The 15,241-nt window shown below is 43.5% G+C and overlaps 1 protein-coding gene across 3 annotated transcripts in view; it reads left to right on the top strand.

Moving 5' to 3' along the window:
• The window catches only part of LOC124605450 (ubiquitin-conjugating enzyme E2 W), a 109,157-nt gene that overhangs the window by 82,849 nt on the left and 11,067 nt on the right, over window positions 1-15,241 (top strand). For all 3 annotated transcript variants that reach the window (XM_047137129.1, XM_047137131.1, XM_047137130.1), the window contains exon 5: window positions 8,860-8,935. In XM_047137129.1, the coding sequence (XP_046993085.1) occupies window positions 8,860-8,935 (76 nt within the window). The remainder of the gene's footprint in view (window positions 1-8,859; window positions 8,936-15,241) is intronic.

Raw genomic sequence — 15,241 nt, 5'->3', positions numbered from 1 at the left:
AAAAATGAGATCGACAGGAAGTGCAAAATGGCTAAGCAGGGATGGCTAGAGGACAAATGTAAGGATGTAGAGGCTTGTCTCACTAGGGGTAAGATCGATACTGCCTACAGGAAAATTAAAGAGACCTTTGGAGAGAAGAGAACCACTTGTATGAATATCAAGAGCTCAGATGGCAACCCAGTTCTAAGCAAAGAAGGGAAGGCAGAAAGGTGGAAAGGGTATATAGAGGGTTTATACAAGGGCGATGTACTTGAGGACAATATTATGGAAATGGAAGAGGATGTAGATGAAGACGAAATGGGAGATAAGATACTGCGTGAAGAGTTTGACAGAGCACTGAAAGACCTGAGTCGAAACAAGGCCCCCGGAGTAGACAACATTCCATTAGAACTTGGGAGAGCCAGTCATGACAAAACTCTACCATCTGGTGAGCACAATGTGTGAGACAGGAGAAATACCCTCCGACTTCAAGAAGAATATAATAATTCCAATCCAAAAGAAAGCAGGTGTTGACAGATGTGAAAATTACCGAACTATCAGTTTAATAAGTCACAGCTGCAAAATACTAACGCGAATTATTTACAGACGAATGGAAAAACTGGTAGAAGCCGACCTCGGGGAAGATCAGTTTGGATTCCGTAGAAATGTTGGAACACGTGAGGCAATACAGACCTTACGACTTATCTTAGAAGAAAGATTAAGAAAAGGCAAACCTACGTTTCTAGCATTTGTAGACTTAGAGAAAGCTTTTGACAATGTTAACTGGAATACTCTCTTTCAAATTCTGAAGGTGGCGGGGGTAAAATACAGGGAGCGAAAGGCTATTTACAATTTGTACAGAAACCAGATATAAAATGTAGACTGGCAATGGCAAGGAAAGCGTTTCTCAAGAAGAGAAATTTGTTAACATCGAGTACAGATTTAAGTGTCAGGAAGTCGTTTCTGAAAGTATTTGTATGGAGTGTAGCCACGTATGGAAGTGAAACATGGACGATAACTAGTTTGGACAAGAAGAGAATAGAAGCTTTCAAAATGTGGTGCTACAGAAGAATGCTGAAGATAAGGTGGGTAGATCACGTAACTAATGAGGAGGTATTGAATAGGATTGGGGAGAAGAGAAGTTTGTGGCACAACTTGACTAGAAGAAGGGATCGGTTGGTAGGACATGTTTTGAGGCATCAAGGGATCACAAATTTAGCATTGGAGGGCAGCGTGGAGGGTAAAAATCGTAGAGGGAGACCAAGAGATGAATACACCAAGCTGATTCAGAAGGATGTAGGTTGCAGTAGGTACTGGGAGATGAAGAAGCTTGCACAGGATAGAGTAGCATGGAGAGCTGCATCAAACCAGTCTCAGGACTGAAGACCACAACAACAACAACACATCTGAATCTGGACATACGAATGTGCATTTTAAGCTGAATTATGCATTTTAGTAGGGTTCACAAAATTCCCATGCTCTTGGAGTACCGTCTTAACGTCTTGTTTCTTTTATGACATAATGTAAGATCTTTTTTCCATGTTTTACACGTACGAACGTATGGGCTTCCTGCGTCATCGTAGCTGCGCAATCACGACGACCCTTGTCATCTGGCGTAACTGCTGAAACGAATATAACGTCGTGGGAAAATATTCCGAATGGTTGTTTGAAAAGCGTTACTTTCAAGTAAAGTAAATTTCCTTTTACACAAGATGAACTCTGTGCGCCAATGTCCGATGAATTTTTTAAAACAGAGCGTTTGACGCTCATTCAAAATTCAAATCTTTGAGAACGACCATTTAGAGTATTTTTGAGCCCAGAAGGTCAGACATTTATGTCATTGTTAAAAAATTTACTGGCACATTTCTGTGATGTATCTTGAAGTGAAACACGCACAAAAAGGATCAACATTACATGTGAAAGCCTAGCTTCTCTTGCAGCTTATTAATGTTAGAAGCCAATATTATAGGGTACGTGAAAGCTTTTCTTTTCTTTTAGCAACACTATGTATATTAATTTAAACCATTACCTTTCCCGATTTGTGAGTTCGCGCTACTTAACAGTGCTGTTGCTATTGGCTGACTACATCATGTGTCCTATGCTCTGAATATCCGCTGTCATCGGCTGGCGAGATCGCTTGACATGAGCTAAGACTGGCTTACAAAAGCGCATTGCAATCTCGATTTCAATTCTACGCAAAGTAACATGCGGTGTTTGGTGGAATTCGAATTTATACTTTCATTATACGAAATATGCAGTGTACATGTTGCTGCACATCGGAAATCTTTCCAAAACTTGTTTTTCCCCCTTCAGTTTAATTTTCTAAAGTGCCAGGAAATTCTACGCCGGTGTAAGACCACGACTACTGAAAGGATTGATAAGTTTCACAGTTCCGAGAAAAAGTATACTGTTACTTAACAAGGAAAAAGTGTATTTTCATCGGGGAGAAAGTGTATTTTTAACCGGGAAATCCGGGAATTTTTTTTCGTCGTCCGTGTATACACCCTGAGACTGCAGTAGGTACTGGGAGATGAAGCAGCTTGCACAGGATAGAGTAGCATGAAGAACTGCATCAAACCAGTCTCAGGACTGAAGACAACAACAACAACATGGCATTATGTAATGAATCAGCTGTTTTTTTTTTTTTTTGTTCCATCTTCACTACCCTTCTGCAGATGTTGAGCTGCTAGCTGTGTTGGTCTGCCACTGTCTGGCACTCATTACAGCGAGCCTCTTGCTCACGCCGGTTATCAGCTGCAAATGACAATTCATGTAGTATGATGGGCTTTTCACCCACATCGGTTGCAAGTAGCAAAGCCTCTGGTACAGCGGGCCTCTTGCGCATGTTGGCTGCAGATGGCAATGCCTGAATGGTACCCCTTCTTCACTCAGAGCTGGGCTGATTCTGCCAATCTCCCCTACACCTCTGTGTCTCATCCCTGCTTCACCATATACAAAACACCCCACAACTGGAGCCAGTTTCCCCCCCCCCCCCCCCTTCCTTCCTGTTGTGACCTGAGAGGGAGTGCAAGGGACACACAGCTACAGTCACAGGGGTCTTTCCTTAGGCGGATACTCAATGAGTGGAAGATTGCATGGGCCGCTTGTAGAACTCTTGACAGCTGCTAGATGTAAGCTATAAATACTGCAGAGTACAGAACTTGGTGAGAATAATAAGGGGTCAGGATGTAAATGCTAAGTGCCCACACTTGCTACATACCACTGAAGACTTGTCTTGCGTTATCTCCCAACTAACATCTCATCAGAAGCCCATCTGCTGCTCTGAAAACCAATCTCCATACCAATGGCTGGCGCCATGACTAGTCAAATAGTCAAAGTCCAACATCCAGCGACATGTGACACAGAGTTTGTGTCGACTGGAGACTGCAGTGTCTACTCTTACCTTTGTGTTGTGTGCTTCTTCTTATATGGTCCCAATACCTGCTTCCAGAACACTCTTGAGCTGTTGGTGATGTACATAGTGTTTCTTCCATTACTATATTTGGTCATGTCTGGAGACTTCTTCCTGTTCTTGGCAGCGTCTAGGCTTGCAGCTGGTCATCTAGCCCTGAGTGTAATTCTGTTTATCACAAGGTACCTCGAGATTGGCTTGCGCTGTTGTCATATTTCAAACACTGAGGCAATGCTTCCTCGCTTCCCTGTAGACGATTTCTGGACTGCCTCAGTGGAATAATCTTCAAATTTTCTAGTGTATATGTTTGGTGGGACTGAGATTTGCAACACATTCCAATGCTTTACTCTTATCCTAATGTGTCACACAAAAAGTTTTGTTTTATTTCATCTCATTACAGTACATTGTAACTGTTATGCCAACTTAGATTACTGATGGATTTGATAAATAGTGTAAGAATCACAAACAGATAAATAAATTTGGCACAGTGCACAGGTACAACTATGATTGTGGCACTGTGTGATGTATTACAACTACATCAGTTATATTTACTTCACTTTGTAGTGAGATATGGCTCTCTTTCCACCTTAAAAACAATTTTGGTTGGATGGCTGCATTTCATGTACAGTAAGATATGATATAAAGTCCACTGAACACATTTTTACTTCAAGTTCCCTGAATTAAATGCCATAGATTTCTTGATTTCATAATATCTATAACCACTAAAGTAATAAAAACTAAACTCTGTCTTCACAGGCCTCTGAAGGCTCAATGGTGCTAACCGACTGCCATGTTGTCCTCACCCAATAGGCATCACTACATTATGTGATCAAAAGTATCCGGACAGTTGGCTGATGACTTACAAGTTCGTGGCAACCTCCATCGGTAATGTGGGAATTTAGTATGGTATTGGCCCACCCTTAACCTTGATGACAGCTTCCACTCTCACAGGCATATGTTCAGTCAGGTGCTGGAATGTTACTTGGGGAATGGCAGCCCATTCTTCACGGAGTTTAGCACTGAGGAGAGGCATCGATGTTGGTTGGTGAGGCCTAGCATGAAGTCGGTGTTCCAAAACATCCCAAAGGTGTGCTGTAGGATTCAGGTTAGGATTCTGTGCAGGACAGTCCATTACAGGGATGTTATTGTTGTGTAACTGATCCGCCACTGGCTGTGCATTATGAACAGGTGCTCAATTGTGTTGAAAGAATCAATCACCATCCCCGAATTGTTCTTCAACAGTGGAAAGCAAGAAGGTGCTTAAAACATCAATGTAGGCCTGTGCTGTGATAGTGCCTTGCAAAACAACAAGTGGTGCAAGCGCCCCCCCCCCCCCCCCCCCCCCCCCAAATGAAAAACACGACCACACAATAACACTGTTTTACTGTTGGCACTACACACGCTGGCAGATGATGTTTACCAAGCATTCGCCATACCCACTCCCTGCCATCGGATCGCCACATTGTGTACCATGATTCATCACTCCATACAACATTTTTCCACTGTACAATCGTCCAATGTTTACGCTCCTTACGCCAAGCAAGGCATCGTTTGGCATTCACCGGCATGATGTGTGGCTTATGAGCAGCTGCTCAACCAAGAAACCCAAGTTTTCTCACTTCCCACCTAATGTCATAGTACATGCAGTATATCCAGAAGCAGTTTGGAATTCTTGTGGGATGGTCTGGATGGTCTCTGTCAGTCAGCAGACAAGGTCGACCAGTACACTTTTGTGCTGTATGTGTCCCTTCATGTGTCCACTTCACTATCACATTGGAAACAGTGGACCTAGGGATGTTTAGGAGTGTGGAAATCTGTCATACAGATGTATGACACAAGTGACACCCGATCACCTGACCTCGTTCGAAGTCCGTGAGTTCCGCAGAGCACTCCATTCTGCTCTCTTACGATGTCTAATGACTACTGAGTTCGTTGGTGTGGAGTACCTGGCAGTAGGTGGCAGCACAATGCACCTCATATGAAAAAATATGTTTTTGAGGGCGTTCGGATACTTTTGATCACATAGTATAGATGTGGAAATGGAGGGGCATGCGGTCAGCCATTGTCAGATTTTGTGACTTGAGCCATTACTTCTTAATCACTTGGCCTTACAAGGACTGAGTGTGCTCCGCTTGCCAGTAGCACTCAGCAGACCTAGACAGTCACCCATCGCACTCAGCAGGCCTAGACGGTCATTCTTCCAGGAGCTAGTCAAGTCCAACAGCACTTAAATTCAGTGATCTAATGGTAACCGCAGGCCTAGACGGTCACTCTTCCAGGAGCTAGTCAAGTCCAACAGCACTTAAATTCAGTGATCTAATGGTAACCAGTTGACCAGTAATGGCAAGCTACAACGTGGGACTATAAGATGCAAGAGAATCAAAGTTTTTAACCAAATTGTTTATTTTTGATCACTTGATAAAAATTGAGAGTGTGATATATTCTTTCCAGTATATTTGTGCAGAACGTAAAGCACTTATCAAAATACCAACTTCAGCAGTAGATGTAGCTTTGTCTTATTTGCATAAAAATATATTTTAATGGCCCAACAGAAAATGCAAAAATCGCTGCATGTTTGGCATTTCTTATCCTCCCCTCTCCTGCCCATTAAGTCTACTGCCTGGCCCCTGCCAAAACCTGCAAGCCGTGTCACTTGGTAAGGCTCTGCTGTTCGTGCCAGCAGAACAGGTAACACAGCAAGCAAATGGAGCCCGAGTTACAGGTGCGATTGCCTGACACTCAGGGCTCCTACCACTAGACTCACTGAAACATCAGTCACAAAGTAATTTCAGGGTGTATACGACCTAGGACAACTGGGAGATCCGGGAAAAACCCAGGAATTTTTTCATCCGGGAGAAAACCGGGGAAAACGCGGGAATTGTTTAGAATTCCGAGAATTTTTCATTGTTTTAGTTTTCAGTTAATTTTTTTGTAATTTTGGCTGGTAAGAACCAATACTCTAACAAAGGAATTACTGTATCCCACTACTGAAAAGTAATACTGCAGCAACGAGAGAGAAAAAAAAGAAAAATAAATGAAAATAAAATTTAAGTTGCAAAGGAAATGCGCCGTATACAACAACAAAATACAGTGCTCATACAAGCGTCTGCCAACAACAAAATGTGTCAAAGGCTTTAGGAAGACTATGCAATGCTTCTTAACAACAAATTGCCTCTGATGAGCGTGGCTTGACAATTGTTTAAATTAGATTCGTATGAGCAGTTGCGGGCGGGCTCTTGTGCATTCGCAGTTGAGTCGCATATGAGAAGTACCTTCTCCCGCTTCTGGTTACGGAAGTGTGGCTGGGTGCCATCACGTAATATTGCCCTGGTTTGGAAATATAGTAAATCTGGGGCTGATGCACAGAGCAGTCTGAGTTGTGGTGGGGAGGTGGGTCATCTCCACGTGACATGTGTTTGCGTTCCGTGATTTTGTTGTTTACTCTTCATTTATTGCTCTTACATTAAATGAAACCACAACGGATTTCTGTAGCCAGGAGCTATCAAATGCATTAAAATACGTTCGCATAATTACGGGAGGCAAAAATATGTTATTAGTTTCAGAATTTATTTCCTCCTTTCTCACAGCCAGCCTTGCAGAACAATGAAGTTATTTTTGTCAGTTTGCTAAAGAGATTTGGCTTTTATTAATCTTTTCTGCTGACAGTCAATTTATTTGAAACAAAGTGTTAAATTTCACACTGTTGGCTACTTTCAACTGTTTGCTGCATTTCAAGTCCATGTATGGCATTATGCCATAACAGAGAGCCAAACATGACATAATGCAGTACTGCTGCTCCAAAAAAATTTACATCCGAATCTGGACATACGAATGTGCACTTTAAGCCGAATTATGCATTTCAGTATGGTTCACGAAATTCCGATGCTCTTGAAGTATCCGCTGATGTCTTGTTTCCTTTATGACATAATATATGATCTTTTAATGTTTTACATGTCCAAACATATGGGCTTCCTGCATCATCGTAGCTGTGGCAGCGCGGTGACGCCTCTTATCTGGCACTCTCTTGAAACTGCTGAAACGAACCTATTTCTAACAGGTCGCGGGAAAATATTGCGAATGGTGGTTTGAAAAGCATTACATTCAAAGCAAATTTCCTTTTACACAAGATGAACTATGTGCGAGAATGTACAATGAATTTCGTAAATCACAAAGTGTTTGACTCTCATTTAAAAATCAACTCTTTGAGGACGCCAATTTAGAAGAATTTCGAGCCCAGAGGATCAGACATTACGTCGTTATTAAAAATTTTACTGGCACATTTGTACAATGTATCTTAAAGTGTAACACACGCAAAAAAGATGAACATTATATGTGGAAGCTTAGCTTCTCTTCTAGCTTATTAATCTTAGAGACCAATATTATATGTGGATGCTATGTATATTAATTTAACCATTACCTTTTCTTACTTGTGTTTTCCCGCTACTTAAGAGTGATACTGCTATTGGCTGACTACATCATGTGTCGTATGCTGTCATCGGCTGGTGAGACCACGTGACATGAGCTATGACTGGCTTACAAAAGTGCATTGCAATCTCGATTTCAATGCTTCGGAAAGTGACATGCGGTGTTTGATGGAATTCAAATATATACCTTCGTAATACGAATATAAGCAGCGTACATGTTGCTGCATATCAAAGATCTTTCAAAATGTGTTTTTCCCCCCCTGAGTTTCGTTTTCTAAAGTGCCGGGAAATTCTATGTCGGTATATAAAACCATAAACATTCACAGGATGGATGAGTTTTACAGTGTTGAGGAAGAGTATACTGTCACTTAACACAGGAAAAGTGTATTTTCATCCGGGAGAAAGTGTATTTTTAACCTGGAAATCCAGGAAAAATCCGGGAATTTTTTTTCCTTGTCCACGTATACACCCTGAATTTTAATCGGAGCATAGCCATACGAAATGAATTGTCTCATTCCAATGAAGTGATTTATGGAAAACAGGATAATTAATGAACAGACAACAGAAAGTTTCAAGGTAGTCATACAGGAAGCTGACTAGATGAATGTGTATAATGTGGCACATTGTCAATTCCAAATTCAGTGTATTTGTTGATGGGTTTCCATCAGTCTTTAACAGCTGCATTCATTACAAAACAATGAAATATGACACTAATAAGACACAAGAAAACCCTGGGTTACAAAAGGAATCAAAATATCATTTGCAAGGGAAGGGAAATACATACACAACTTTAGGAATCGTGTAAATGGTCAGCAGGTTGCCATGTTTATTGCTGAGAAAGTGTACTATAACTATAAATCTGACTAGTTCCACATGCTAATGACTAATTAGCTCCAAATTGAACAACAACTAACTCAGTAGCTTGTATTGTTATTATTATTATTATTATTGTTGTTGTTATTGTTAGTACTAGTAGTAGTAGTAGTAGTACTTAGAATTCCATGCATAGAATAAGAAGCTAAGATTATGTACTTTTATTTTCAGAAAAGGCCGCCTGACAACTCATTTTATGTCAAAACGTGTAATAAGAATCCAAAGAAGACAAAATGGTGGTATCATGGTATGTATGAAAACTGAGAATCTTGACTGCATGCTGCATCTTCTGCAGTGGGAATATAACTTGACAAATGGAGGTGACAAGATTTTTTACCAGGACTTTTATTAAATGTATTTATTTATATTTGTGATCTCAGTTATTGTGCCATTTTCTAGTAACAGCTGTAACAACATAAACTCGAGAGACCATTTCGTAGAATTATTTTAGCAGTTTACATGACCACCAACATGAAAAATGGTCTTTTAGCAGTTTACATTGAATACTGATGTCCCACAGGGAGCCAACAACTCTGTTGCAAGTATGTACTTGGCTACCAGAGGGCCCCAGCCTTTGCAGCACTGCTTCCCTTCCTGTGCTCCAAGCCTATACTTCCACTGTCCCTTTCCCCCCCTGTCTTTTCATCAAATGGTTTTCCTGCTGAAGACCTCATTTGCACCATGTACATTATTTTGCACCCTATTTTTTTTTTTTTTTTTTGTTTCACTTCCTGTGCTTTTTGAACTTTCTCAATAATCAATACATTGTCCCCATTATTGGGTCTGACCTGCCAACACTTTCCCAAATTTTTCAGAAGTACGAATCATGCAGGAAAGGTTGTCCATTGTTGTATATGTTCCACCTTTGTGCCTTTCCACCTTAGCACCATTTCCTTTCTAGTGAGGTAGTATGCCCAAAACCCAATTTGGTTGCCATCCCAGTGTGGGGGGGAAGGGGGGGAGTGTCATCGTCAAGTACCTGCACAGTGGTAGCCTGCTGGACTACCCAGGGATCTCTCTGTTGGTGCTTGAAGTGGAAACTCCCCAAGGAGTATGTGCTCATCATGTCTGGGGCACAGGGACTGAGTAACAGATGTTGCTGAGGAAGGGTGGCGCCCAAGGGGTGAACCCTAGTTTGCAGTGGGTGGCACCATGGCAGATGACTTGCATATGAAGCAGATGAGTTTCTCCTGCTGGTGGTCATACAATCCCAACAGTCTCTTCAGAAGGAAAGAATTTGTTCAGTGCAGAGAGATATGACCCCAAAATGTATCCTTCCCTGGCTATGCCCTGGTAGGAACTTTGGATTAAGCAACAGAGAAATACTCAATCCCAATGCCTGGTTTATATAAGTACTGATGGGGATTTGTCACAAAGCTGTTACTCTTTGTGGAGAATATAGAGGACAGGTTTGGGGAACCTGCAGCCATCTCCAAAATGAAGAGTGGGTCAGTTTTGATTAAAACACATTCCTTGTCCAGGCGCGAGCATTGCTTGCTTGTGACAGTCCAGTGATTTATCATATCCCATAGTAGTCTAAACATGGCTCAGGGCATCATTTTCTTGCATGACCTCCTCTGATGATGAGCTACATGCCAAATTAGAGCAACAGGGTGTACACATTGTCCATTATGTCTATAGGAGACCAAGGGACAATAGTATTGCTACTGGGGTCCTCCTCTTGGCCTGTTTTAACATGATCCATTGCTGGAAAGATGAAGGTGATTGTATACTGATGTGATGTGAAGCCATAAGTCCCCCCACCTGCCCATGCAGTGCTTCAGAAGCATAAAAGTCAAGTACATGTCTTCGCATTGCTGTGCCACCCCAGTCTGTAGGGATTGTGGACAACAGTTGCATGCAAATGTGTCCCTCACAACGACTGTGGCATTTGTGGAGAGCACTATTCTCCCTGCCCCCCCAGACTGCACTGTCTTTCAGAGAGAGAGAAAATAGGGGAATATAAGACTCTGGACAAACTAGCATACCAAGAGGCTAAGAAAAAGTACAAGCATCTACAGCCTCCATGAGGAACAATGTTGTGTGCTACAGCTATGATGACATTGCCCTCTCTGACAACGATATGTTTACCCATTATGCCTTTTACAGCAGGCCCTCAGGGGCACTTGACCATGCCTGAATCCATCGTGGTTTGGGACTCTCCTCCTGCTGCTGCTTCCTACACAGTCACTTTGGGAGCAGTGGCTCGCCAATCCACCAGGGCCATCAATCCCCATCCCCCGGCCAGAGATGCATCACTCTCATCTGGCTTCTCAAGCCAGGAAGGTGTCCCTCGCAACATTTCCCTCCAAAGTTTCTGCCGGTCTGCAGCAGGATACCAACCAGTGGCTGAAGGAGGCACAGGCTGCTGTTCATAAGGGTTCGCAATCTTCTTCAGTCCCTAAAACTAATTCAGAAAAACCCTCCCAGTCATCTAAACCCCTTAAGGAGGCCAAAGATAAAAAAAAAGTCTTCTAAGAAGAAGGAGAATCAGGTGGCTCCCATGCCACCAGTCCTGTGTGTTCTGCTTTTGTGGCCAAGGTGGCGATTCTAGTGGCCCCCGAGGTTCCAGATTGCACCACGCAATGAGTTCAGAACCTATGTATCTTGATAACCATAAATTCTCAATGAGTGTCATCAGCTGATCCTGGGGTATAACCTGCCTCCTTGTTCCCTACACACCCACTCATTATACTAACAGAAAGATTCCCAAGAGGAAGTATAGTGGTTCTTTCCACCACCTGGCTGAACTACGACATCTTTTAAGCACCTCCCCTACTTTCTGCATTGCCTTTCAGGAAGCCTGGTTTCTAGCAATGCAGACCCAAGCACTTTGTGGTTACCAGAAATATTTTAAGAATCACGCTGGCTATGGTAGAGTGTCAAGTGGAGTTTGCTCGTATGTTTTGGGCTCTGCATCTAGCAAACTTGGGCCTCTTAGTACAGTTTTGGAGGCTGTGGCTGTTCAGGTAAGGGCGTCTAAGGATTTTCTGTCTGTACTATTTATGTCCATCCCAGTGGTAGTGATGTGTCACAGAACATATTGTCTGCATTGGTTTCTCAGCTCCTCCCCCCCACCCCCCCACCCCTTGCCCCCTTTCCCAATCTTGGGTGACTTCAAAACACATAACCTCTAGTGGGGTGGAACCACGATCACTGACCATGGTAAAGACATTGAAAACTTACTGGCACGATGCCTCCACACATTTCAGTGTTTCACATGGAACTTATTTAGCTATTGATCTTCCCATTTGCAGCCCTTGTCTTCTCTCATCCATCCAATAGAGCCCGTGATGACCTGCGTGGTAGTGACCAATTCCTGATCTTCCTGCCCTTCCCTCAGTATCATTCCCCTAGATGTCCTCCCAGATGTGCTTACAACAATGGTTCTGAGATACTTTCACCTCCACTGTTGTCCTTTAGCTCTCCACTACATGGAGTACAAGGGCAACCGTTCTGTTGGCAGCTGACTTATCGATCCCCTATTCTGTGTGATCCTCCTGTTGGAAGACAGTACCTTGATGGACCTCAGAAATCATAGAGGCTATTGTAGATCAAAGGCAGGGCTCCAATGCCCTGAGTGGAATCCATCTATAGAGCACCTTATTGCCTGTAAATGGCTCCATGCCTGGGTGTGCCACCTAATAAAATGGCACAAACAAGAATGCAGGGAACTGTATGTGTCAACCATTGGACCATGTACCACTCCTTCATAGGTTCAGCAAAGGTAAGCCGCCTCTAGAGATAACAGCCCCCTACAGGTGTATGTGCTATTTCCATGAACGGTACTGTCTTCACTGACCCACACACTGTCATAGAACATTTTGCTCTGCATTATGCTTGAGCGTCTGCGTCTGAGAATTATCAGTCTGCATTTTGTGTCTTCAAACAGTGGATGGAGTGAATGCACTTATCTTTCACTACACCCACCTGGAGCCCTCTAATGCTCCATTCAATGAGTGTGAACCCATTAGTGCCCTACCCTTTTTGCACTGATCAGTTCCTGGGCCAGACTGCATCCACAACCAAATGCTAAAACACCTATCAGTGGATTGTCAGCATCATCTCCTTACCATCTTCAACCATAAAAGGAATGAGGATGAGTTACCATCTCAATAGCGAGAAAGCATCATTGTCCCGGTACTGAAACACCCTAGAAATGGACAGCTAATCACCCAGTTAGTCTCACCAGTGTTCTCTGTAAGCTTTTCTGATGCATTGTGAGCCGGCAGCTGCGTTGGCTCCTTCAGTCTCGGGGCCTTCTGGCTCTGTCCCAGGGTGGTTTTTGCCAAGGCCTTTCCACTGCTGACAACATTGTTTGCCTGGATTCTGCCATCTGGGCAGCTTGTGACCAATGTCCACTCCTTATTGCCATCTTCTTTGATGTGCAGAAGGATTATGACTCCACATGGCAACACAATATCCTCAGTACCTTACATGAGTAGGATAGCTGTCAATTTTTGCCCAGAATTTCTTGTAGCACTGTACTTTCCAGGTTCAAGTTAATGCTTCCCACAGAAACATCCCCCCATCCATATCCAAGAGAATGGGGTGCCATAGGGCTCCGTATTGAGTGTCCCTCTCTTTCTAGTGGCCATCAATGGTCTAGCAGTAGCTGTGGGGTCCTCAGTATCACCGTACTTGTATGCTAACGATTGTTGCTTTTACTATTCCTCCTCTTGCGTGGGTGTTGCTCAGTGCCATTCAAAAGGCGCAGTCACGAGCCCTCACCCATGGCGTTGAGTTTTCAGCCACCAAGACTGGTGTCCTGCACTTTTCTCAATGTTCTGCTGTTCGTCCACAATCAGAACTTTACGTTGATGACCAGTTACTCAATGTGGTGGAGATTTATTGTTTTGTGGAACTGTTCTTTGATGCCTTACTGACCTGGTTTCCCCATCTTCATCAAATTAAGCGAAAGTGCTGGCTACATCTTAATATACTTCACTACCTCAGTAACACCAGCTGGGGCACAGACTGTTCTACTCTTCAGCAGCTTTACAAGGCCTTGATCCTGTCTTGTCTTGATTATGGGAGTCTGGCATATGGTCCAGCATTGCCCTCAGTATTGTGGTCACTGGATCTGGTACACCACTGTGGGGTCCGGCTTGCAACAGGAGCGTTTTGAACTATCCCTGTGAACAGCCTACTTAGGAGGCTAGGGTCTCTCCATTGTGGATCAGGCACCAACAACAGCTACTCACTTACGCTATACACATTTGCAACTCCCCTAAGCATTGAAACTACTGTGCACTTTTCCCCAGTGGGGAGATCCACCTCCCACAAGAGAGACCCAGAACTGGGGTCACAATTGCAGTTTGAATACAGTGTCTCTGCTTAATCGAACTCCCCCCCCCTGTTGCTTCTTGCCAGGGAGCATTCGCGTATGCCCCCATGGCATGTACCTTGACTTAGGATCTGTCACGATTTATCCTTTGAACTGAAAGATCAGCTGACACCTGATTTTTCATCACCTGTTCCAGGGTGTCCCCGATGTTTTTTCTGGGTTCCAAAGTGGTATACACTCGTGGCTCAATGGTCAATGGATCAACCGGTTTTGGATACACATGTGCAGGATGCAGTGAACTATGCTGTATGCTGAATAGATGCAAAGTCTTCACAGCTGAATTGGCAGCCATCAAACAAGCTCTTAGCCATGCTTGTTCTTGCACCGGCAAGATGCTTCTAAGGTGCAGCAACACTCTGACCAGCCTTCAGGCTGTAGACCAGTGCTACCCTCATCACCCATTAGTCACAACATTCTGGGATCTTCTTTCTGATGTCCACCAAGCTGAACAGCAGCTCGTCTTTGCATCCTTGGTCATGTTGGGATGATCTCAGGGAATGTACATGCCAACTGGTTGACAAAGTTGGCTACCAGGATGTTGTCAATTTTGGAAATGGTGTTTCAGAACTGGACATTCAGTCAACTCTACACCATTAGTTGTAGTGGCATGGAACTGAGTATGGTCCACCCCAGACTCCCCAACAGACTGAGGGCAATAAAGGATACCATGATGACATGGCAGTCTTCCCTTTGTGCAGGGAATCCACTGTCCTTTTTCAGCTATGCATTGGCCTTACTTGGCTGACCCATGGGCACATTTTCCGAAGTGAAGCCGCCGCCCCCCCCCCTTTTTTTGCCAATGAGTTGCCCACCCAATAGTGGCCTACACCCTATTACACTGCCCAAATTTAGATGCCTTCCAGCGGTATCTTAAACTTCATGACTGGTACCTCTGGTGCTAATGGCTGACCTGGTTTTATGTTTTACCCACAAAGGTGATTTCTGCTACTAGTCTCTGTGAGGTGGTGTAGTTTTGTAGTTTTGGCCTCATTGACCACCTGAAGGGTTGTAGGGGCGCCCCCTTGCCTGCTCTGTCCCAGGACATGAAAGGTGGCCTTAGATCGGTCGCCCAGCCTGTCTCCTACCCTTCCCACCTTTTTATTCTCGTCTTTCTTTTGTATTCACAATTTTTAATATTTGTCTTTCCTAAAATGTTATTATCTTGCCTGTGCTGCCAATGTTCTTGGGATAGGGCAAAGTACTGAT

The sequence above is a fragment of the Schistocerca americana genome, chromosome 3 (genome assembly GCF_021461395.2).
Source record: "Schistocerca americana isolate TAMUIC-IGC-003095 chromosome 3, iqSchAmer2.1, whole genome shotgun sequence".
Lineage (NCBI taxonomy): Eukaryota > Metazoa > Arthropoda > Insecta > Orthoptera > Acrididae > Schistocerca > Schistocerca americana.
Note: the sequence above shows the minus strand (reverse complement) of the source record. Positions and strands in the feature narration are given on the sequence as shown.